The sequence below is a fragment of the Xyrauchen texanus genome, chromosome 36 (genome assembly GCF_025860055.1).
Source record: "Xyrauchen texanus isolate HMW12.3.18 chromosome 36, RBS_HiC_50CHRs, whole genome shotgun sequence".
Classification (NCBI taxonomy): Eukaryota; Metazoa; Chordata; class Actinopteri; order Cypriniformes; family Catostomidae; genus Xyrauchen; species Xyrauchen texanus.
Window position 1 is genome coordinate 18,097,776 of NC_068311.1, and position 24,434 is coordinate 18,122,209.

At 37.7% G+C, this 24,434-nt stretch overlaps 1 protein-coding gene across 1 annotated transcript in view; it reads right to left on the reverse strand.

Annotated features, from left to right (window-relative positions):
• Positions 1-21,718, reverse strand: part of LOC127629751 (E3 ubiquitin-protein ligase CBL-like) — a 50,579-nt gene extending 28,861 nt beyond the window's left edge. The window contains exons 1-2 of the mRNA XM_052106973.1: positions 21,042-21,718; positions 10,800-11,047 (exon numbers count right to left, since the gene is read on the reverse strand). Of these exons, the coding sequence (XP_051962933.1) occupies positions 10,800-11,047; positions 21,042-21,188 (395 nt within the window). The 5' untranslated portion in view covers positions 21,189-21,718. The remainder of the gene's footprint in view (positions 1-10,799; positions 11,048-21,041) is intronic.
• Between the last annotated feature and the right edge of the window lie 2,716 nt (positions 21,719-24,434).

The window sequence follows — 24,434 nt, forward strand, 5'->3', positions numbered from 1 at the left end:
ACTTTAGAGATCCTTGGCTCATACATGGAAAACATTTATGAGCATTGCATGCTCTGTTTGTAACAGATGACAGAAAGTAGAGTGATAATTAACTTTTTAGCACGAGTCATATACAGACTTCATATTTATGTATTTATATAGTAGCCTTTTGTGGTTTAATAATCACTGTGATTCATTGCAGTCAAGCAGTGACCGGCTTTTCCGAATTGTGAATCTGCCGTGATTACGTCAGACCTCCTTGGTCCAACAACACAGAAATAATTCAAAATAAAAGCTCTGCCAAAATAAAAGCTCAATTTAAATGAAAAAAGTATGACAGAAATAGATCACTATTGCATAGTTTTGGAATATTCACAGTTATACTAATAATAATAAATCCATAGTAACTGTTATATATAAGCAATTTCTCACATCTGTGATGCTCTATTATGCAGCACTGTATTTGACAAAAATAACTCCAATATTGTATGTATGTGCTGTGAGGTTCTGTATAAAATCACTTCATTTGATAAAATTACACTTTCATGTTGAAAATTAATTGCTATACTTTCATTTAATAAAATTTGTAATAAATTAATTTAAACACAATTTTGATGATACAATTTAAATAAATTGCTGAAATTGAGTTCAGGAAAAAAAAATAAATAAATAAAATAAAACAGGTATCGGTGAGTACCCCAAAAAAAAGAAAAAAAAAGAGAGAGTGAGAGAGAAATGTATCGGTACCCGTACTCGCAAAAAATGGTATCGGGACATCCCTAATTTTGAGGATTGTTTTTTCCCCTGATAAACAATTTTGGTACTGTGTGGGGTCATAAAAACTGGATCCTAAAGCAAAACCATTTCAGAAAAATTATTCTAGAGGAAGATCTAAAGAGACTGAAGGCCAACTCAACCTAACCTTCGTCAAGGAAACAGGAGAAATGTGACTTCGAAAAAGATAGTGATAGCAGAGCATGTCTGTTTTGTGCCATCTTTTACGAGTACAAAGAAATGGAGAAGAGCACTGAAGCTTTGAATAAGCATTGTATGAGTATGCGAGAGCTGCATTATCACTTGAAGTTTTCTGCGAGTGTGCTCAATAGGCCGTAAATAAATATGAGCTCCCACTGCCAGCGAGCGGCTCTCTCGCTGAACTCGGCTCTGCAGAGTGAAATGTGGGTTGTAGTAACTCGAGCTGCAACATAATCCTCGGACGTGTTAACAGTGTTTCCATCCCAAGCACTCCCTGTGTGTGCTTACTCATGAAAAAAGGACAAAATTATCCCTTTTGATGGAAGTTCAAATGTGATTACTGCTTTGTTCCTGACACTGAATCATTGGTTACTCAGCTCCATTGATTATAGGCTTGCTTGTTTTCCTGCAATCCCTTGAGAACAATATAACTTGCTAAACAATGAATGATTAATACAAAGAAAGCTTAAAGCACGCTCTTGGGTCCTGCAAATATGAGCCTTGGAATTTCAACACTTCCTGCATTACATGTAGAACTTTGAAAACAACTGACTACAGTCCACAGGCCCTTGGGTAAAAATGTAATAAACACAAAGGGTGTAGAAATGTAACAAATTGTGCAGCTTTGTTTGGCCACACAAAATACCATTACAAGCAATGAATCAGCAAATGAGAAGTCTGCATGTTTCAAGTGAGACTGGAGTGCGCCATTCTGAATTGGCAAGAGTTTAATACCTCGGACTGAAGAATGTGATATCTCCACAAAAAAGTTGGTGTGACACCCTCAGCCAAAATAGAGTTTGTAGTCTGCTAGTGTGACACCAGATTAGAAGAGCAGTAATTGAAATTATTTAAAAAATATTTTTTATTTTAGTTATCCCTTTTTCTCCTAAATTTGGCAAGCCAAATTTCCAATGTGCTCTTATTCCCAGTAGTGGTGCAGTGACTCGCCTCAATCCGGGTGGCAGAGGACGAATCTCAGTTGCCTCTGCTTCCGAGACAGTCTTGATAAGCACGTTACCCTGGAGACTTGGCGCATGTGGAGGCTCACTCTATTCACAGCAGCATCCACGTACAACTCGCCACGCGCCCCATCGGCAGCGAGAGCCACCTTACCATGAGGAAGGTAACCCACATGACTCTTCCTACCCTAGCAATTGGTTACTTTTGGAGTAGGGGTGGGTAAAAATATAGATTTTCATATGCATCGCCACCTTCATTTCAACAATCTCGATACCGATTCTTAAATCCCAAGTTCGATCTTTTACTCCAATATATATATATATGACAACTGGCTGGTAAATATTTAGATTTCACTTACCAGTGAATTAATTGTGTAGTATAGTGGTGGAGAATTCAACAGCAAGATCCTTTGACTGTATGTTGAGAGTGAAAGTTGTTCCAGTTTAACATGTGTCCAAAGATGAAATACACACGTCCCATTGGTCACTGAATAAAGTCTCTTTTAATTCCCCTTCTGTTCTTTACAGTCAGATGTTGATACAATTTTTTTTTTAATTATAAATAGGCATAGCACAGATTGGTATCGCCAGCCACCTCACGAGTCACGATATATCACGATACATGTCATGATTCGATATGATACATCATTATTCGATTAGATTATGATTGACAAACTTTCAGTTCAAATTAATTTAGGTATATTTCAGTTATAATGCCCATTTAATTTACATACAGTATGAAATAATTTTTCTTTCAGCTAATGCAGTTATTAATTATAGAGGGAAAATGGATTGCATGGAATCTTTTCTTTGGACACATGTAATGAGTCAAACCAAACTTTCTCAACATGCAGTGAAAAGATCTGTGCTGAACTTCTTCACTAGTACTGTACATTACTGAAACACTGGTTAGTGAAATCTGAAAGATTACCAGCCAGTGGCTAATCACAGACATTTTTACTCGCATATGTGAGTGATTTAGTGAGGGTTGCGTAAAGAATAAAAGAGCAATCATAAGATTTTAAGAATCAAAGCATAACAAGGATGGATTTAACTTGCTAAAGTGATTGCCTTGAAATGTATTGTTGATGTGGCGCTTTGAAGACTGTAACAGCAGCGGTGTATAAAAGGACTAAACCTAAAGCATTAAAGAGACAAAACACCTTGCAGAGTGTTTTACTGTGCTGACTGTTATTTACTGTTAAGCACAGCAAGCTATCATCACGCAAAAACGCTCTCCAAGAATTTGCATCCCTCAATTCATTTGAGAATTGAGACTCCCATTAAAAAATAGATTAAATTAGTTGATAAATGCTAGTCGATTAGTTTGAATACACAAATAGTTTAATATAAGTATCAATGCAATATCATGAGAAAAGGTATTTGACTAAATCGTCACAGCCGTTTCCACACTTAATATAACAAAATATCCAGATCTGTAATTTGTTTGCGAGCATCGAGTAAAATAAGCTCTAAATAGACTGCAGAGGAACAAGCAACTCAATGTCTATAAGATAAGAGACACTTGTAGAATCACAAATTGGAACATGTAGGTCTGGAGTTAAAATTATTTTGCAGATTTGCTTACAGGTAAAACAAGCTGATTCAGTATGATGGGATTGTTTTACCTATAGTAAACCAAGACCCCAGAATATTACACATTCCTGCCAATCTGAGCCTGAATTGAAGGCTACCATCAGCAGGGAAAACTTGTCATTGTCGGAGCGCAGCGTTCAGCTGAGTTTCAATTAAACAAAGTGATAGTGACATTTACTTTAACTTTTGTATTATTTACTTGTTTTATTTGTAATAAAATTGACAAGGTAAAATCTGCTGCAGGTATGCACAAATTTAGAGCTTAATAAATTTACTGAAATTTGACATTTCAGATCGAAATAGAAAGAAATGGGCATTTGTTTTCCCCCACGGTCGGGCAGTGTCTTCCTTGCCAACTGTATCTACAGCTTTGTCCAAAAGATAAAAGTGCAGCTTTTTATAGGCAGTATGTGGAGATAAAATGCCAACAAGGTGCATTTAAATCCAATGTTTGCATCACCTCCTGTCTTTATGATTTCTTCTGGTTAGTTTTTGATGGCAGCACAGATTTATTCTTTGAGATACCTGAAAATCCTTTGTATGTGGTTTCTGATAGGTGTAAAGGATAAAAATAGCATCTGAAGGAGTGGTTGAAAGAAGTAAAATTATCATAATATACTGCAAGTAAAATTATTATATAAATAATTCGTACACAAAACGCTGCCGGTTTAGTCACTGACTGACAGGGCAGTGAGACAGCTGGTCTTCGGACATGGCCAAAGTAATCTGAAATGCTGCCTGTCCTAGTACCACTGATTATTTTTTCCTTTTCAAGGTCAAAACAATTCATAGAACTCAATACGTCAAAGGATGTCAAAACTTTAAATACAGAACAAGTGATGCGCTTTTACCACAACAAACACCAGCTCATCTTGCGAGTAAGCTGAGACTTGAACTAAAGAAACCATACCCAGTTCACCAAGCAGCCAAAATTCAGTTACACCGCACAACTGTTAAATGTCTTAATCTAAAACTAAACAGATGCAGGTGACATTACCTTTATCTGCAGTGTATTTCCCTATTGCTATAAATGCACCTTTCATGCAGACCTATAAAACTCAGATAAGATGAAATGATAACAAAACCAACTGGAGAGGGGAACACAGGCATGTAAAGACATACAGAAGTTAGAGCATTTTGGTCCAAATTTATTGAACAGAACAATGGCATGTGGACCTATTATCCCCGAATATATGGCCCAATGAAATGTAATTTTTATTTTCCAGATTCCATGTTGTAATGTTTAATTAAATTTGATCAAGAAAAAACATCTAATTAAAATTAATGGAATTTTAATCAAATTAAAAACAAAACAATTATTTTTCAACATATTACATTATTTTTATCACATGAAGTGCGTCTAAACAGATCCTCACAGCACAATCCAAAACACAATTTACAAATACAAATATGCCAAAGAAAGTGCTGCAGAGCATGATGAAAACTTTTATTCAGTACAATTCTTTTATCCAATTTTATTCTTGAAATATTGCTTAAATATAATTTTATTTTTAATAATTTAATACTACATTGCTTATTTCATTTTACCATACAGTAGTTGTATATTTCTGTCACAATTTCACACGTGTATTTAAATAGCGGTTTTATTTTGGCAGAAAGACGAATTTGTGCATCTACGTTTTTGACGTCAGCTTCCAGATAAGCAGTTCACTATATTGCTTAAATGTGCTTCTAATACGCAAAAGCCTGAGATTTAATATGCAAATATATAGTCTGCACGTGAGGCGCTTCAAGCTTAACGCGCACTCTTCTGTCTGTAATCTATTACAAACACAGCGCATGTGATGCTTTCGAGCGGCAGAATTCACACATCCACTTTAAAGTGCACAGCACATCCAGACTATGTATTTAATTGACTAAATCTCAGCCTTTTCACACTAGGACATAAATCACAATTATAATTTGATTAAGCAGTAATACCTACATTTTATCCCAAATATGTCTTATTCCCTGACATTCCGTTTAATAGTTAATTCTGTATTTTCTGAATGGATTCCGTGATCCTGTTCATGTTTTGTGCACTCCGGACAATGACAGGGCCCCAAGGACACCACAATCAGATCACACTACAGATTCCACGGTTCAACATCAGAACATCGGGCATAAGGTCCATCCTAAGACTCTGGCTGTATGGCTAACACATTTAACCCTGGTTACCTAAAATGGTAGTACATAAGAATAATATGTGGTGGCCCGCCAAAAATATTTGGACACTTAAGCCACACTAAATGTATGACTGCATTGTTAAATATTTTTACATAACAAAATATCAAACCAAAATCCTTTATTTGAGAAATAAATACAGAAATAAATGTGCGCACACACTGCGTATCTGAAAGCCTGGCTAGTGTTGCAAGTCAAGCTCATGTCGCTCAGTGCGGATCTTTTCAACATTTCTGCACCTTGTTACGTTGTTTAGAGGCTGGTTTTAAGGGATAATCTGCTGTAACAACATGCAATTTCCCATATTGTTTGTTTATAAACAAGAATGCATGTTACTTGAGGCAATATTTTTAGCATTTTGTGCCGTAAAACATAAACAGGATACGGAAAATAGCACATTGTTACGTAAAGCAAAAGATTGTGATTAAAACAAACCCATACACAACATAACACTGTGCATAGACCTTGAAATAATCCTCAAAGAGCTACGTGAGATGGCTAATGACACTAGTTTGTGAGTGAAATTAGAGCATGTGCTGTATTTCATTGTTTGAAACTAATCGATCTTTATGATTCCATTATGATTAATTTGATCACGTTTCAAAAGTTATACAATGGATCTGTCACAGATGAACACTGTAATAAGAAAGCGTCTGCACACACATACACACCACTGTGGCACTTGCAATCATTTTGGTTTAATGAATTACATTTGTTAGAATTTTATTTTTCTCTCTCTAAACCAGGGGTCGGCAACCTATGTCTTAATCACTAACATGCAATGGAACAGCGAGAGGGAGTATGTATTTTTATTTATATGAGGTTCCTCCCATCTGCATTTGAAAACGGGAAGCTCAACACTATTAAATTGTGATAAAACTTCGCTAGTCAACAACAGAGTAGCGCAGCGCGAACAAACCATTCATGAGTCGAATAGGTAAACGTGTCTGCTTTGTGGCATCACAGAGCGTATGAAACCCTATATTTTCCTGTGTTATTAGCTCCTTTTTGCAACACATGATGCAAATAAGGAAAAACAGTTATCAATGCTCCGCTCCTTAAACCACAATGACGGTGACTTTCAAACTACAAAATTATGAGAAAAGGGCAAACAAACATAGAGGGGTTCAAAAGTTTGAGTCTGATTCAAAATCTCAATTAAACCAGCAAATAAACTCAGCTTAGATCTTGCTTCCAGCACACAAGATGATTGTTGAATAACAACAAATCATGCTGAATAACATGATCATCTGTTTGGGGGTTGTTTGGCACAGTGTATAACAAGGAAAATTAAAAATGGCACTTCATGTAAAGTGTTCGACCCCCGCACAAACCCTTTCATCAAGATTACTGTCAAACCATAAACAGCAGCAGTTAAGAGTTTCCAAGCTTTTAAAATGACATCAATATGTAGCTTTTAATTTATTTGCAGTTCCAGGTTAAAAGTTTACAACTTAAAAAGAAAAGAAAATTAAAACAATTATCGGTTTTGGCCACAATGAACTGTGAATTATCAGTTATTGGCATCAGCTCAGAAATTCCATATCAGTGCATCCCAAGTCACAAATCATTCACTGCAAATATCTCACTGAAATCCGCAGAATTTAATAACATCTGCATAATACATCAATAGAAATGTTACAGCGGGATCTTTGGGGCAACCACCTCTAACACACAGTTGGAGCTTTTTGAGTAAGCTTTGTGAGCAACCAGAAGCATTGACGTAAAGGCAAGAAATGAAGCAAGATGACTCGAAAAGCAGGCAGGAATTTTAAGTTAGCACAATACTACTCTTTAAAAGCCAAAACACAGTAACTACACATTTTGTCAAAATTTACTTGTGACCGAAATTGGTTCTCTTAGACTATGATCTGTCTTGTGGCAAACAGGTTTGGCTCAACTGTGCGCAGGTCATAAAAAGTTGAGTATGAAAATCTGGCATACCACACTTCGGTAATTTTTTGGTAAAAGTTCACCATTGTAGGGCAGGGAATATCTCATGAACATGGTTGAGGGAATGCATAGTGTGTAATCTAGGCAAAAGATGGCTACTTAGAAGACACAAAAATACAAGTTAGCTTTTATTTATTTTACATTTTAGGGTCACAACATTCATTTGTGTTGTTTCATAGTTTTGATGATTTTTCGTATTGAACAATGTGGAAAAAGCAATAATAAAGAATAAGTACAAGAGTCCAAACTTTTGACTGGTAGCATCCATATGCTGAAACATTCTATAATGCTTGTATTCTCATAGACAGTCAGTGTAAGAAGTGGCAGGTTTTAGCTATCCTCAGCACTGCATGCTGGGGGGCTTGTGAGAAACAGGAAGGGGAAGAGAGTGTGTTAACAGGAAGAGTTGTGTCTGTGTGGTGCAATGTGTGTGACTGGTGAGTCAGAGTTAATCATTCCATTCTTCTCACTCAATATGAACACTTTGCCCCCTCAGCAACACTAAGCACAGCTTTAGCGTCTAACAACATGGTAAACCTCCAGCTTAGACTCTTAAGAATTTGCACCAAAGCGGATCAAAAAGAGGCCCATGTCATTCATTTCGGAATTCGTTTGAATACTTTTTATGGTTTCCAACCTCTAATTGTTTAACTTGGTGAATCTTTATGAGTTTTACATGAGTGAAATAGTATGAAAAATAAGGAATGACAGTTAGGCCAGGCATCCGGTATGAGAAGCCACTGCACTAGCGAAACTTTTTTAAGAATGATGATAATATTAAGTATGGACATGTTTCCTTTAGGCTGACTGACCCAAAACAACCCAGGGCCCCTGAAGCAAAATGAACAATGGGACTTTAGATTTCTTAAAGAGGCATCCATTTTTAGATGGTAATACTGTAATGCTATTCTAGGTCAGAAAGTAAGCAAAAAGTTTATCAAATTGAGTTCAAAGGTTTACCAGGCCTTCTCAACTTCATTTTCATATACGAAAATAAATGGCTCTTTTGTTTTATCATGTATGCCTGAGGCAGCACTATGAAAATGTAAAGAGGCAAAAAACATGCAGTGCTAAACTATTCTCATACACACAGAAGCTCAGCTCTAAACTAGACCGGGGCTAGAATGATATAAAGATGAAAAACAAAAGATATGTGGTCAGTGACAGCTATATCTGGATCCTAGCTAGGCCTCAGTCAAGCTCTTCCTCTTGTGAATGGTCCTATTTGCATTACACATTCCTCTTCTGTACGCTCACACAAGCCCAGTGTTTTCATGAGAAGAGCCACAGACCTGATACGATCTCAGTCCACTGCGTGATCCATAAGTGCTCCCATATTCATTTGCAACTTTGATATACAGTATGACTTCAGCTTAACTCAAAATAACCCCAACTTCTTTCAAGAGATTGGTTTCACGTGATTCAAGGCCTGAAAAACCATGTTTCACTGCTTCTGCTTTTGCCGCCTCCGTCGAGTTTAGATATGTCGCAGGGCATTCCAAAAAACACTAACTATAGCTCAAGATCTGTCTGCAGATATAGGCAAACAGCTACTCTGCTCTCACACCTATCTGGCCACCTTCCTCACATGAAACATGTTGACACCTTATGTGGTCAAAAAAGAGAGATGTGACAATTATGTATACTATTTTTAGCTACTGAAACTTTTAAATTTAGAAACTTACTGTTGCATTAGGACAATGAACACAATGAAAAATTAAATTATTTCTATTTGATCAAAATGCAAACTCAAAACATGCTAAAAGTTTGAGTATTTAACTACATTTGTAAGAATGTATGTACAGATCCTCTTACAAGCTAGACTGTCATTGTTTTCATGCAATGATAAACACTCTGGATCCAAGGTACACTACTCCCTCACATTTGTTTTCGTTTACTAACAATGACGTGCCTTCTGATTCCCACCTCTATAAGAAAGTCAAACAGACTGTAAATGAAGCAACTAATGTAGTCTTCTACATAGGGTTGCGCTAATTTACCGGTACTAACGAAGTATCGCAATAATAAAAAATTGTTTTTAGAAATACCTAATTTCGGTACCATATTACAGTATGCTGTCATTCGAAAAATGATATGAGAAGTGACAGTTTTGTGATGAAATCAATGACAAATAAAAATAAAAAAAAACTCTGGATATGGCCAAGTGTGATCATTAAACAGCAGAAGGATGTAATTTGATTAAATATTATACAGTATCATGTGCTGCACGCTACAGAATGAACAAGAGGTGCTGCTCTGTCCTGTCATCTGCTTCACACACACACACACGCACGCACACTCACACAAACGCAACACACACTACTGGTGCTTCATTTTCATGCAGTGTGTTTAGAGTATAAACACTTAAATGAACTCCTCCGGTGCAGCTCGGAGATTTCAGCTCAAGAGTCGTGATGCTATTATCGCAGCATTAATGGAAAACCTGATATAACCAAGCCGTCACAAACAGGAAGAACTCAAAAGGTCTATCAGAATAAAAGTCCCGCTTAAATTAAAGCTCTGGATGTGTGAAATTGAAGACAGAAAAATATATAACTACTGTATAAAAATGTCATATTCAAAAAGTACTCATAACAATTCTATAATATTAAATGATTGTTTTATTATTATCTGTAAGAAATATCGCAAATGCAAGTGTTTATCAGCATGTTGTGATTCAGCCGTAGCAGCCTTGTGCAACAGGTAATCAAATTTTTTTCATTAATGTTTTCATTAATTGTGTGAAGCTAGCTCTGTTGTGCAGCATTTTAATTTACCAAAAATAAAATGTAAATCTTTTTTGTAAAAAAAATAATAATATTGGTATTTTATTAAAGCTGTATGTATAAATTTGATTAAACACCATTTGATCATCATTTCATTAAAACATTTAACTTGGAATCCAGAAAGAAAAATTCTAACTGAAAATGCATAATTTGTATCTGTGAGACTTTATGCAGTTATATTAATCTAGTCATTTTCTGTGTAATTTCATAAAAATCGTACCGAAGCCAAAATTTTGGTATTGGAGCAAACCTACTTCTGCATCACTTTATGACTTGAAAAATTATTATTGGAGAACCAAATCATGTTAGATGATGTTAATGTGAGCTTGATACTGAAACTGCCTGTTTATCTTTCATCTCTAACCTGGGCTGAGAGTTCTCTTCGAACATTCGCTCTTTGCCATCCTTGAACAGACTAATGGTCTGCTTCGTCTTCTTGGTCAAATTCTCCATGAAAACACGAAAGTACTCGTTGTCACCCAGCGTTTCCATCTTGCCTTCGTAACGAGACAGGATAGTGCGCAGATGCTGGTAGGTGTCTGGCAACAAGTCCAGTATGTATGGAGGACTGTTCTTCAAGGCCAACTTGGGATTCTGGCATAACCGCACCACCTAAAACAAAGAGAAGACAATTAATACTAGGCTATATTTTTGTGAACTGATAAAACTATGATGCATTTCTAAAACACTAAGCAGCAAATGACAACTTAAGACACGAGTGATAATGAAGGCTGCCAAAAACGCCATTTTCAGTTTCCTAACATCATCGTTTCAAAGTACGCGATCATGGTGAGTCCTTTCAAAGAAGGAAAGACATTTCAGCATGGATGAGGCATACTTGTAGCAAAATTCACAAGTTTTCTAACAAAAACACATTAGCATGGACATGGCTCAAGTCTCCAAGGCAAGAGGACAAAGTCTTAGTTTACATGGAGACCAGAAAGCCGTTTATTGCGAGAAAGTTTCTTAAGACTTCAAATCAGTTTATGCATTTACATGAAATGTGTTATCGTCTTTCTCTTTATTTCCATACACATGTGGCTCAGTCAGTAAGCAGCTTTCTCTATTGGGGCTGGGCGAAATGACGACACATATCATGGCGAAGATATAAAGTGGCAGCAACAACTAACCGATAATTATAATGGAAATTATCGACAACAAATTTTATTATTTATTAGCTGGATAGATGTCACTTCACAGCCAAGTGAAAAATGTGATTCATTATGAAACTTGTGTGAAAAACAATGGAGAGAAGTTGAAGTGGAAAAAATAGGACCCAAGATGTCCAGCGACGAGAGCACTTTAGAAACACTTCAAAGATCATAAGCATACAGCTTAAAATGGAGCAGTTGCTGCTTCAGTTGCGCTGACAGAGTGCTCTGTTTGATGTGTGGGATTTGTTTCTCTCCAGCGCCTCACTTAAATTTTACTGCTATTTTCTGTTTAATAATGTAAACATGTTATGAATGCATATTTCACAAAACTGTTTGTTCTTACCAGAAGCGAGTCTCAGTTAAACTCTAATGAGCGAGTGAGTGCATACGCATCAATCAAACCGATCGCAATGGAGAAAGGGAGTGCAATCATTTTGATTAAACTGTCCAACGTCATACATAAGTTTCAATGTAATAAATTGTGCAGCTTTCATTGATATCAAACTGAAGTCTCAGCAGTTAATTTTTTTTTATTTACATGGATAATGCTTGTCTTGCTCCAAATAATGTGCAAGTAGTTTAAATTTATATTAACTTCACTGACTGCAGTTCATAATGTTTGAGTTGGAGTTGACTGTCATGCATTACAATATGGTTATTTAATATATTAACCAGTTTTATTTGATTTTCCAGAAAGCTTTGACTATATTGTAAGATAGATATATAGATATATATATATCATTATCGTGATATTAAATTATTCATATTATGATATAAGATTTTTGTCATATCGGCCACTCCTATAGCAATGTAATTTCACCGTGACATGACACAAAGATCAAGTTTGTAGTCCATTCCGAGGTCGACATAGTCCACAAACACAGGGGAAGGTGGGGCCTTTGATATTTAAAAATTATCCAACATTGGGGCCTGGACAGCTCAGAGTGTATTGACGCTGACTACCACCCCTGGAGTCGCAAGTTCGAATCCAGGGTGTGCTGAGTGACTACAGCCATGTCTCCAAAGCAACCAAACTGGCCCGGTTGCTAGGGTGGGTCAGGTCACATGGGGTAACCTCCTTGTGGTCACTATAACGTGTGGTCCTCGATCTCTGTGGAGTACGTGGTGAGTTGTGTTTGGATGCCGCAGAGAACAGCGTGAAGCCGCCACACACGCTACGTCTCACGGTCACGCGTTCAACAAGCCACATGCTAAGATGCGCAAACTGAAGGTCTCCGACGCGGAGGCAATTGAGATTCGTCTTCCGCCACCCGGATTGAGGCGAGTCACTATTCCACGATTTGGACTGCGGATTGGGAACTCCAAATTGTGGAGAAAAGGGGATGGAAAAAAATAATTAGCCGACTTTTAAATTAGAAGCCCAATTCGCATGCTTTCCAATTCACTAAGTTTGCCTCTGTTTAACAGTCTGGCATAAAGCATTGGAAGATCACAATTTTGACATTTATCTCTCTCACTCACACACACACAGGACAAGCTGATGCAGCGCAGGAGATAGCAGTCCAAAATATCAAACGTTTTTGTACTTCTTCAAAAATTAAAGGTTAACTAAACACCTGCTCAGAGTCTGACTCCACCCACTAGAAATATTTGAAAATGCTGGAAAAGTGGGCAGACCCCGGCGGGGATAGAGGGAACGAACCGAGTGCCGGGCTGAGCGGGGGGTTGGTGCACCTGAGACCCGTAGTGACGGATTAATTGACAGCTGCTGTCAGACTCTATGTTGTTATTATTATTCCTCACACGGTCGCAAGACGACATGTTCATGAATCTGGCGTGGTGAGCTGGAACCTGCTTACGTCAGCTGTCACCGCTTACGTCACGAAGTACCGCAACAGCCAATAGGAAAATTCAACTGCAGTAGCCACCGTTCAACCTGAAGAGGGCAGCACTCAGACGTTTTTACACCATATATTGTAGAATTAAAACACTTTATACACAAATGTCAAAAAAATTACTTGAATCAATGACCAGTACTAATAAAGCCCCATGCTTACAGATCATTAACTAAAAAAAGTTGGTTTAGGGTTTAGTTACCCTTTAACAAAGTGACATTCATGAATAGGTTAGTTTATGAAACTGTTGAAGCTGCGCAAACTGAACTGGCAAATGATTATTTCTCGGTATGTAGCCTTGAACAGGTTTTTCATTCAAGCTGTCAAACCACAGAACGACATACTTGTAACTTTAAATATATTGTGTAGGCTCTATGAAAGATACATGTTCACAATAGATCATCCAGTGATGGCTAGAGTAAGAAGTCTTTGTCCTTTGATAATGATTTGTGTCGAAATTTTATGGAAAATAATGCGAGTTGAGCTCCGTGGCACTCCGTTGACGCTGAGCATTGCCAGTGTGTTCATACCTTTGCAGAAAATAATAAGTGTTTTGAATTTTAGAACGTGCCATGTCCTCCGCCAGACATTTAATTAGCCTACCCTGTCGCTCACACTTTGAGTTGAGAGATATGTCTGAAAAGACAAATTATTCTGAAATTAGCAGCCGATCCCAAGCCTACTGATTAGACGGTTTAATTTTTTATGAGAGCATTCACGAGAGTGTAAAACTTGCTTTGGAGGTGTATCCAACATAAAGAATATGGCATAAATGACAAATGCAAATGGCCGTTTTAATTCCCATTGTGCAAACACTGAGGCCAAATGTGATCTAACAATGATCTCACATGAACAAGATCACCATTGAAGAGCGAATGATATGAACTCGCACCACAGTGCTTACTAAATACTTAATATTATTTACAGTACGTGGAGCAATAAAGACACATATTGTATGTCTGATGATCATTTGTACAGAACATATATTAGACAGGAGGAAAACTTTGTCCATTATTTGTCAATAAGTCTTGGAGGTCCAGCCCTTATATTTACAGTGCAATCCCATTTAAGAACAGGCAAGACGATGGATGGCTCTTCACTTCTGTGGTAAAGTCAATTTAGATAGTCTTGCTACAATATAAATTATTGAAATAAAAAATTTCACATAACACATTACAAAATAGAAAATTCTATGTTGATTTCACAATGTTGTATACTTGTATACATTACTTGTATATTCAATGTAAACATTAAATGTAATGAAGTAGTTATGTTATATATTAATTCAATGCAATTATGTAATAAACCAACTTCGTGCATGTGGAATACCATATCCATCAGTTACCAGCGAAGACCATTTTTCACCCATTAAAAGCCCAGTACACAAAGATAGATCTCTTAAACTCATATTTTATTTTAAGACCTTGCACAGAGAAAACTCAAACTGATGTCTATATTAGTCTTAACACAGCAGCCAACAAAGTGCACAAATATTTTAATTAAAATATTCTGCACTATTCTCTAAAAAGGCGCATTCATTTGACTATCGATCAAGAAAATGGAATTGCAAACGAACACCACGTTCTCTGTGGGCCAACATTTTGCACAAATTATTTTACAGTAGGATAAGTGTGAGGGGGGGAATAAAAACGTTTAACCCGTCCTTAAATACAAACATTTTCAGGCCAAACAACAAGAGCACTCAAGACTCCCGAGAACAAACTTGTAGGCCAAAGTATTTTTGTGAGATACATATCCTGACAATTGTGTGATGATGTACGCAATCTACAACATGATGCTGTCATATCAATTTCAACAACATTTACTACTTGTGACTGGGAATAATATTTGTGTACTTTGCAGATTATAGAGTTTTTTAATTGACAATAAGAATTGTTGAAGTCTTCCAAGAAACAGCATCCATTCCAGACAATATATCATCATGATTAAGGGCATGCACTAATACCACTTTACAAGCCAAACTACATAATGGCTAGGGTGATGCAACAATATCAGTGTTTCCCCTATTCATTAAGCAGCAGCGCTGTGCTGTGAGCGCCACTATTAACTTTCACAAGGTTCATTTAATATTCTTGACACAACATAATGCTTGCCAGCCCCAGTCAGCTGTGCACTTTTTACACTGAGAAAGAGACCACACCACATACACAAACACATACATTGATGTTGCTGCATGACACATGTGTCAAACTCATTTCATTTCATGTGGCCCGCAAGCTAATTTCTGAAATGTAGGATGTGAGGGGATCGCAACATTTAACTGACCAATCAGTTAGCGCTTTCCTCGTGAATGAGCCATACCTTGTCATCTTATATGTTTTGGAGCCCATGCGTGAAATCACAGCACCATCCGGACCATTTATCAACACGGCTCAATGGATAGAGTGGAGCAAGCGTAGAGCAGTTGCCGTAATTCGCGGACATGTCTCAAATTGAATATTTTAAATGCACTTGTGAACCAGTGAGATATGCAGCAGTGATTGCGAAACCCGTTTGAATGCATTACAGAAGTATCTGTTGCAAAAATCTAAATGTCTCTTTAATGTGATTAAACTAGTTTAAAACAAACAGTCACCACATTCTAAAAGGCGCTGACAAAGAAAACAGGAGAAAACAAATGAAAAGGCTTTTCCATTCTCAGAGCACAACACTTACAAAACTGTACCATAGATTTACTGTAGTAACACTAACTGTACTATATTAACTATGGTAGTTGTGGCAGAAAAAGTTTCTAAATGTATTTAGACTACTGTTTATAATTACAAAAAATAGGGGTACAGCAATCGATCGGCCAAGATCTAAATCGGCCGATCTTTGTCTTAAATCTGTGATGCATATTTTTTGCAGCACACAGAGAAATACACACACTGCTATAATGAACGAGCACTTTCTCAGCCCTTGATGCATGACAGCGTGGCCTCTGGAGGGTGAATTTGGGCAGTTCTAAGTATTCATTAATTGAACCTTTCAGACATGCTGTTATTCAGATGAATATGCAGGTTTGTTTTTTAAAAAAAAAAAAAAAGAATTCCAAGTGTACTTGTAACAAATATTTGAAACTAATATTTGCTCAAACTTGAAACTGTTTGAGCAATCATGAGCACTTTCAGCTTTACTTTTAGTGTCAAACAACCATGCGCGCTCTCCAGGTGATCTAAAGATCTCATCAGTCACTCATCTCAGCGCTATTCTGTGAGGATCCCACTTTATGCTGCCTTCATGTGCTATCGGAATTTTCCTACTTCTGAAGTGGTAATTATGAGTATGTCATGTTCACGTGCTTTGTTGTCAGAAAGAACAGAAAACATGGATGATGCCAGGTTCATTCATTCATATTTCTTGAGGAACTTTTTGTGACATATCACTCTGTTAGCTTGCTGACGATAATGGAATTTCGGTCAAATACAAGCTATTTTCATGGTGTAAAAATGTACAACATGCATAGAATGGTTGCTGAATCAACCATAGTGGTTCTGTGCTTTCTGAATCAAAGAAACGCATCATTACCTTTTTAAATATTGATTAAGACGAGGGTGGGAAATTTGAGAAAATGGAAATCGACTCAAATGTCACCACCCCAGCAGTTTGAATCGTGTTCCTTGAACCGTGTTCCAGCAATAAGTGTCCGGCACTGCGTGCAGCTGCTCGGAGGTCTTGTGGACACTCTTACCTATTTTGTCTTTAGCACAGGACCAGCTGTGATTGGTGGGTGGGGGGCAAACTGATGACATCACAGTGGGGTCAACAGACACTCTGACTTGTTTTCCAAAGCTTTTGGCTCTAATGCAACCCCAGCATCAATAACCATACTACTGACAGTCAAGAGATAAGACTGTGGTGGCAGGACAGCCTGAGAGTTATCAGTGAGTATGCATGCATCTACGTGTCCACGTACAGACGCGCAGTCATTATGGCTTCCAGCGATAGTCTGTCTGAATTAAGAAACGTGCAGCACTTTGTTCACCCAATTTACACAACTAGAGCCATATCCCTATACTCCCTGTTAGGTTTGGGAACCAAGAACCAGTTCTTGTTAAGAACAGATTCCATTCTTTAAAAAACAAATGAATCGTATGATCATCGTGACTTTTGGTTCCGTTATCAGTTCTCCATCATGCAATTTTCCGCCGATGTGGCTGGTACACCATCCTCACATACTCGTTTCCAGCAGCGCAACTCTGCAGCAGCGCGGCCCTCTACTAACTTTGGAATAGTTAAGAGGAATCAGAATCTGAACCGGAATCCCAACCATACTCCCTACTGCATCATGACCCCCTCTGCTAGGTCCCAAACATGAAAAATGATGCATGGAAAGCCAATTAAAACAGAAATCATTGAATTTGCATTGCTGCAATTATGCACTTATTAATGCAACATTTACATGTACGCCATTAAATTTGCATTCAATGTACAACCAACCATCTCCCAGCATGCAAATATTTAACCTATCAACCAATATTATTCATCGGCCTGTGATTAATGATTACTTATCCCTTTGTGGACATCAAAGTGCCAAGATAATAATTTGTGTTTGTATATAAGGCAGGGAACATAAAAGATACACAGAGCGAATGCCAAAGCAATCCAATATAGGGGAAACCCATGGTGGCATAAAGGATTTTATTAGCAATGTTGATTCTTATTTGACTGAAGTTTTTGCATATTTAAAGAGGCTCTATTATGCTTTTTGGGATTTTACCTTTCCTTTAGTGGGTAACATAGCTCTTTGTGCATGTAAAAGGTCTGCAAATTTACAAAGTTCATGCAAAAGGGATTTATTATCTCCCACAGACAACACTGCTCAAGAACTACAAGAAATGGCCTGTTTGTAGTCCAGCCATTTCTTCCATAAAGTTTCTACGTCACTATGCAACACATTTGCATAGTGCTCGCCTAAGGGCTACATTGGCCTGCCCTCAAACAATCGTAATTATAGCCGAGGCCAGGATGAATTGGGTTAGTGTTGTCGCCATAAAGAGAAGTTGCTGTTTTCTTCACATCACACCTTCTTCACCTCTTTGTTTGGACTTCCAAAGGCAGACAAATTTAAGTATCAGTGGTTAAAAAATATTTTTACCACTATTCCTCAGCAGTACAACCACAAACAATGCCAGATTTTCAAGACGGTTACTCCTGAAAGATGGTGTAGTTCCCACTTTGTTGGGACAATCTGGCACTTCAGGATCACAACCTGTAAGTATGCTTGATTATTTGTGGATTTATCAGCTAACGAGAGTTCAAATGTAGGCCTCTGCTAACCTACTAGCTAATGTTAGTGTTGAAATAGTTTTGCTAATCAGCTTCAGGCCCACTTTCACCTACAATTGTGTAGAATTATGCACTTTGTTTGTCATTTAACTAGTCAAGTGGTTTTTATTGATCATGAATAGTGATCAAGTGTGGAGATGGATTTATTTTTACAAACTGTAATTTTACACCTGCCATCCACAGTAGTGCTTGGCTAACTTGCTATGTAACACTTTTGTTTTGGTAAGGGTGTACTCTTCAGCTGTGGGCTGGCTTTTCATTAAAACTGTGTAACAAAATGGTCAATCTTAAGAGTCTTAAATAATTATATAATTACAAGCTGTAATGTTACATCAGCAATCCACGGCTAACTTGCTCACTAAGTCACTTGCAAAGAAAATAAATTAACAGTATGAGAAAACGAATGTGTTTTTTACATTAAAGTGTGTAAACCTACTCTAGCAGACCCCCAAAATAAAATAATGAACCTGTGGCTCTTTAAATATAAAACAGGAAAGAACAAGACTAGTAAGATGATATATCTAATAAAGAGGTTGTTGAATATTTACAGGGGATTCATGGAATAGCTGCTAAACTAAACATTGGATAAAGAATAGCCAAAGCTTAATGAGTGCATGAGACCTCAAGCTGATTTACAAAGTAAGTTCTATGTTGAAAATAAATATCCTATTTAATTGTTGATCCAGACTTTGGTTCAAGGTCTTTACCAACTTTGAGTAACACTTAAAATTTCCATCTGATGTTAGGCTGTTGCAAAAAGTGGGAAGATTCACTTATGAAAACAGTGTGATATGTCACATGTGTGCTAACCAAACTATCCAGTGTGAAACTAAGCAAATAGGAAGTTGCAAATATCTCAATCAGGAAGCATGAAATGTTTTCATTTCTCAGTAATAATTAAATTGTCCTTTTCTGTTCAGCATACCCTACAAAATTAATTGAATGCTATAGCCTCTCAACGTATTAACAGAATGAGTTTTAAATGACTTTCATGTCTCCTCTTTGACAGATGCAGCATTTTGCTTATGTATCAGTGTGAACATCACAGGAAGTGTGAGGTCAGTAACCACAAGTATTTCCATGAACTGCAGCTTTAACTTTTGAATTGTGAGGCAGCAAAAAGCAAATTAAACAATAACCACACTTATAAACAGGTGTTCCAATAACGGTTTTACATTAGTTCTGTGTTTTAGACTAGCTGTCTTCTGTCAGTTTTTTAACTAGGCTAAATCTGTCTATTAACAATAAACCTGTTTGTGCTGTACAGGAGGACAGTTTGACCAAAAATGACAATTCTATCATCATTTACCCCTCCTTTTAGCGGTTCCAAACATTTTCAACTTTCTTTTCTCCGTTGAACACTGAAGGAGTTACCATTCACTTTCATTGTATGAAAGAAACATGCAATGAAAGTGAGTGGTGACTGAGATGAAACATTCAGCCTAACATCTCCTTTAGTGTTCAACAGAGAAAATAATGCCATACAGGTTTGGAACAACATGAGGATGAGCAAAGGACATCTTTTTTATTATTTTGGGTGGACTGTCCCTTTAACTCTGTTGCTATCTATTAAAGTTTGAGTGGCAGACTTTACAAACGATAGGCATAAAATGGAAAATAATATTTTGGACAGATTTCAAGCACTTAAAGTAAGACACTTTCTGGTGTGTATCCACAACTGCATAGAACATTGAATTAAACTAAAGCAAATAGTAGAAACTAGAGGTTGAGATGGCAGTTCAATCTAACAATTGTCCATTATCCACGTCTACACTAGTAAATGCAAATTAACCAACTGGCTGACCAGCGAAAGGCTCAGTAGAGTCAGATACAGGTTGCTTCCCAAAAATGTTTTGGGATGTCTACCGTATAATTTTATGGGCAACCTGAAACAGATAAGAGTACAATAGGACAGAGATGTCCAGCCCATTCCTATTCATCTCACAATACATTTCTTACTAGCAAAAAAAGGAGCCAAGCTATTCAGCTAACATAACTAGCACAAGACACTGGTGTAATCCTGTACAATTTGCACAGTTCCTGTTAGGCAAGTTGGGCTGTAATGGTTCTACAACAGACCTCCGCTCCAAACCTGGATATCTGAAGACTATTTGTCTGCTTGAATATGGTTAATTAGCCTGCTAACCATTCAGCTAAATGCCTTAGCTCAGCTGTCCGTCCATATTGCATTAGGGATCCTGCGTGCAGGCCGTCCGGCTAAGCTAACAAGAGACCGAGTCTGCTAGCTACAGCGAAGCACTCTAGTATCCTTCACCTCTTGTATCTTTGCTTGATAAAGTCACTCACCTTGTCCATGAATTTCCAGCATTTCTCCACCGTCTTTTTGTCAACGGCCCCGGGCTGGTGATTGGAGTGGTGGAGGTGATGGTGAGGCTGAAAAGCGTCCTTCATCATGCCAATAAGCCCCCCACCTTTCTTCAGATTTCCTGCCATATTCGGACTCCACAGTTTGCTTTTCGTAGTCAAAATTAGAAATTGGATCGGACACCCCCCCGGTGAGGACAGCGCCCGAATCCGGTTCGAGCGAGGGTCCGTCAGGGGGTGGGGGGTGCGCTTTATTGATGCAAGACTCCCATTAAATCCCCGTGCAGGAAACCACCGTTTCACACTAAAGCAAGATCGATAAAAAGCGTATCCTTCACAAATAAAGGTAGTTTTTACGCGCGACGATGAGTGTCTGGACGTGGAGGGACAACTGCAACTATACGAGTCCCGTGCGTTATGTTCCCTTTTCCTGCAGCTCGCTCTCTCTCTCTTTCGTCTATGCACTTCTGCAACGGGAAGTTCAGGCTGAGCAAGACAAGAACCCTTGCTAGCAAAGTCTATGATCGCTCGTGCTTATTATAAACATAACTCGGATCGTCTTTCTCCACATGAAAATGCAAATATCTCTTAGATCGAGCAGCAGGGGGAAATAAGATAAATAAATATAGAAGGAAAATAAACACCGCCTTCTATCTCCCCCTCCCGAGCTCGTGTGATTGCTCGCTTCCTGTTCGTCCCCTTCCGCTTTTTCAGACCACGCCCACACTTATTTCTCCTCCTTCATACGGATCGAGTAGTGACAATCAACTGCCCTCGTGCGAATGTACTAGTCTACTAAGATCAAGGCTTGACTTGTGAATCTCAATAACGTTACGTAACTGGACTCTAAGCATGATAATATTAATATGAATGAACTAAGCATCAGAAGTAGTAGGATTTGTACTTTCTCTGTCTATTTGGTTAAAGGGATAGTTCACCCAAAAATGAAAATCCTCTCATAAGTTACTCACTTTCATGCCATCCCAGATATGTGTGACTTCCTATCTACTTCTGAACACAAATTAAGATTTTTAGAAGAACATTTCAGCTCTGTAGGTCCTCACAATGCAAGTGAATGGTGATCAGGCCATTCAAGCTCCAAAAATCACATTAAGGCAGCATAAAACGAATCCATACGACTCCAGTGGTTTAAATACATTTCTTCTGAAACAATGCTTTTACCTTATGTGAGAATCAGATCAATATTTAAATCCTTTTTAACTATAAATATCCACTTTTACTGTGAAAGTGGAGATTTATAGTAAAAAAAGGGACTTTAATATAGATCTGATTCACACACACACTTATCATATCTCTTCTGAAGACATGGATTTAACCACTCAAGTTGTATGGATTACTTTTATGCTGCCTTTATGTGATTTTTGGAGCTTGAAAGGTCTGGTCACCATTCACTTGCATTGTATGGATCTACAGAGCTGAGATATTCATCAAAAATCTTTGTGTTCAGCAGAAGAAAGTCATACACATCTATGGTACAAAAATTAGTAAATGATGAGATACTTTTCATTTTTAGGTCAACTATCCCTTTAAAGAAAGTATTTGTTCAAAAAATATCACATGATAAAACTGAAGAAGTGTAGTAAAAAGCAGGTACTAAAAACAGTTCAAGGAACAAAATGAACGATTTTGTTTGCAGAACAACCGAAAATGGTAACCCTTTAAATTTTTCTGAAGTGAAATTTTATTTTTTAAATGCTGATGACCAATTAGTAACCAGTTAATTTAATTCCGATAATTTTTCTCATGACAATGAAGAACAAAGTATTTATCACAGTAAATTCTTGGAACTATACCTCTTCCTGTTGCCCCAGAAATTGGGCTTTTTAAGTAGACTCTTTTAAGTAGAACATGTTAAGCATTTGCTTTGATCCTGAAGGAAACGGCTGCATCACACATTTCTTTGGCTATAATTGCACGTTGGATGTAGCCTTCAGTGAAATGCTAAAGACCTTTTTGGTAACTACCAGTACATTTAATTACTACATACATGATAAATCCACATGCAGGAAAAAATATAGAGGTAAAAAGTAAATTTCTCTGATGTTCACTGAATTATTGTTAGGTAACATGCATTAATATAGATTTGATCTATAGGTTGTGACTGAAAAGAAGATCTGTAATTAAAGCAAATAATTAAAATAAAACAATTATTAAATAATTAAAAATAAAATAATAAGCTTAAGATGTCGTTTAGTCCAACAGTGCCCACACATGCATGTAGGAGAGAGAGATTTAGAATATGAATTGTTTTTAGAAGGCCAGATGTATATTTGAAATATTTTTGGGATATAATTAATATTAAGAATACATTTTTGAAAATACTTTATTTTATGTGGGCTGTATAATATGCTTGCTATGATTTCTGTGCTGATAAATTGCTTATATTTTGGATGAGGCAAGTCCGTTATTTTGAGCTTGTTTTCTTGTGAGATCTGACAACACTGCAACTGGTATATCACCCACCATGGGAGTCGCACACCGGACGTGTCTGGTTGTCGACATGGCGCTTTCTAAAATTTGAAACAATTGTTTTCAATGAATGTATGCACACCTTAAAGATGAGGAAAGAGAGGAAGATGAAGACGACGGTCCAGGAGAAACAGCAGTGGCATATGCCACAAAGGAGGATTAAGCAGCTAGCTAGATAAGTTTAAACTTAAAGCAAACTCAGAATTTGCGGTACCAGTAAAGTAGGCTTTCATCGGAGTACCTCGCCATAGTAACATACGCTAATAGGCTAACATGCTCTGGGGCAGGTTATGTTCCCGATCAGAGATCTCGTCCAGATTCTGGACCAATCAGCTTTGAGCAAAGTGACAGTCTCTTTTTCCCAAAGATATCTCAGATAATATAGAACCTGTTGTATTGTCCAAGTGTGTCTTGCTTTAATACAACTCAAGTCTTGTCCTGTGGCAGGTTGAATGTCAATGTGTGTCTCCCACTTCAGGTCCTGTGAGATGGTAGTGCTGCTGCCACAGTGCTATTTAGAATGGTGAGAGGGGTCAGTGTTGGGGTGTTCCTCCTAAAGTCCACAATCATCTCCACCATTTTGAGCTTGTTCAACACAAGGTTGTTATGACTGCACCAGACAGCCAGCCATTCAGCCTCCCTTCTGTATGCAGACTCATCGTAATCTCGGATGAGGCAGATGACAGTGGTTTCATCTGCAAACTTCAGGAGCTTGACAGAGGGGTCCTTGGCGATGCAGTCATTGGTGTAGAAGGAGAAGAGTAGTGGGGAGAGCACAGATCCCTGGGGGGCACCAGTGCTGATTGAAAAGGTGCTGGAAGTGAATTTCCCCTGTCTCACAAGCTGATGCCTGTCTGTCAGAAAGCTGGTGATCCACTGACAGAT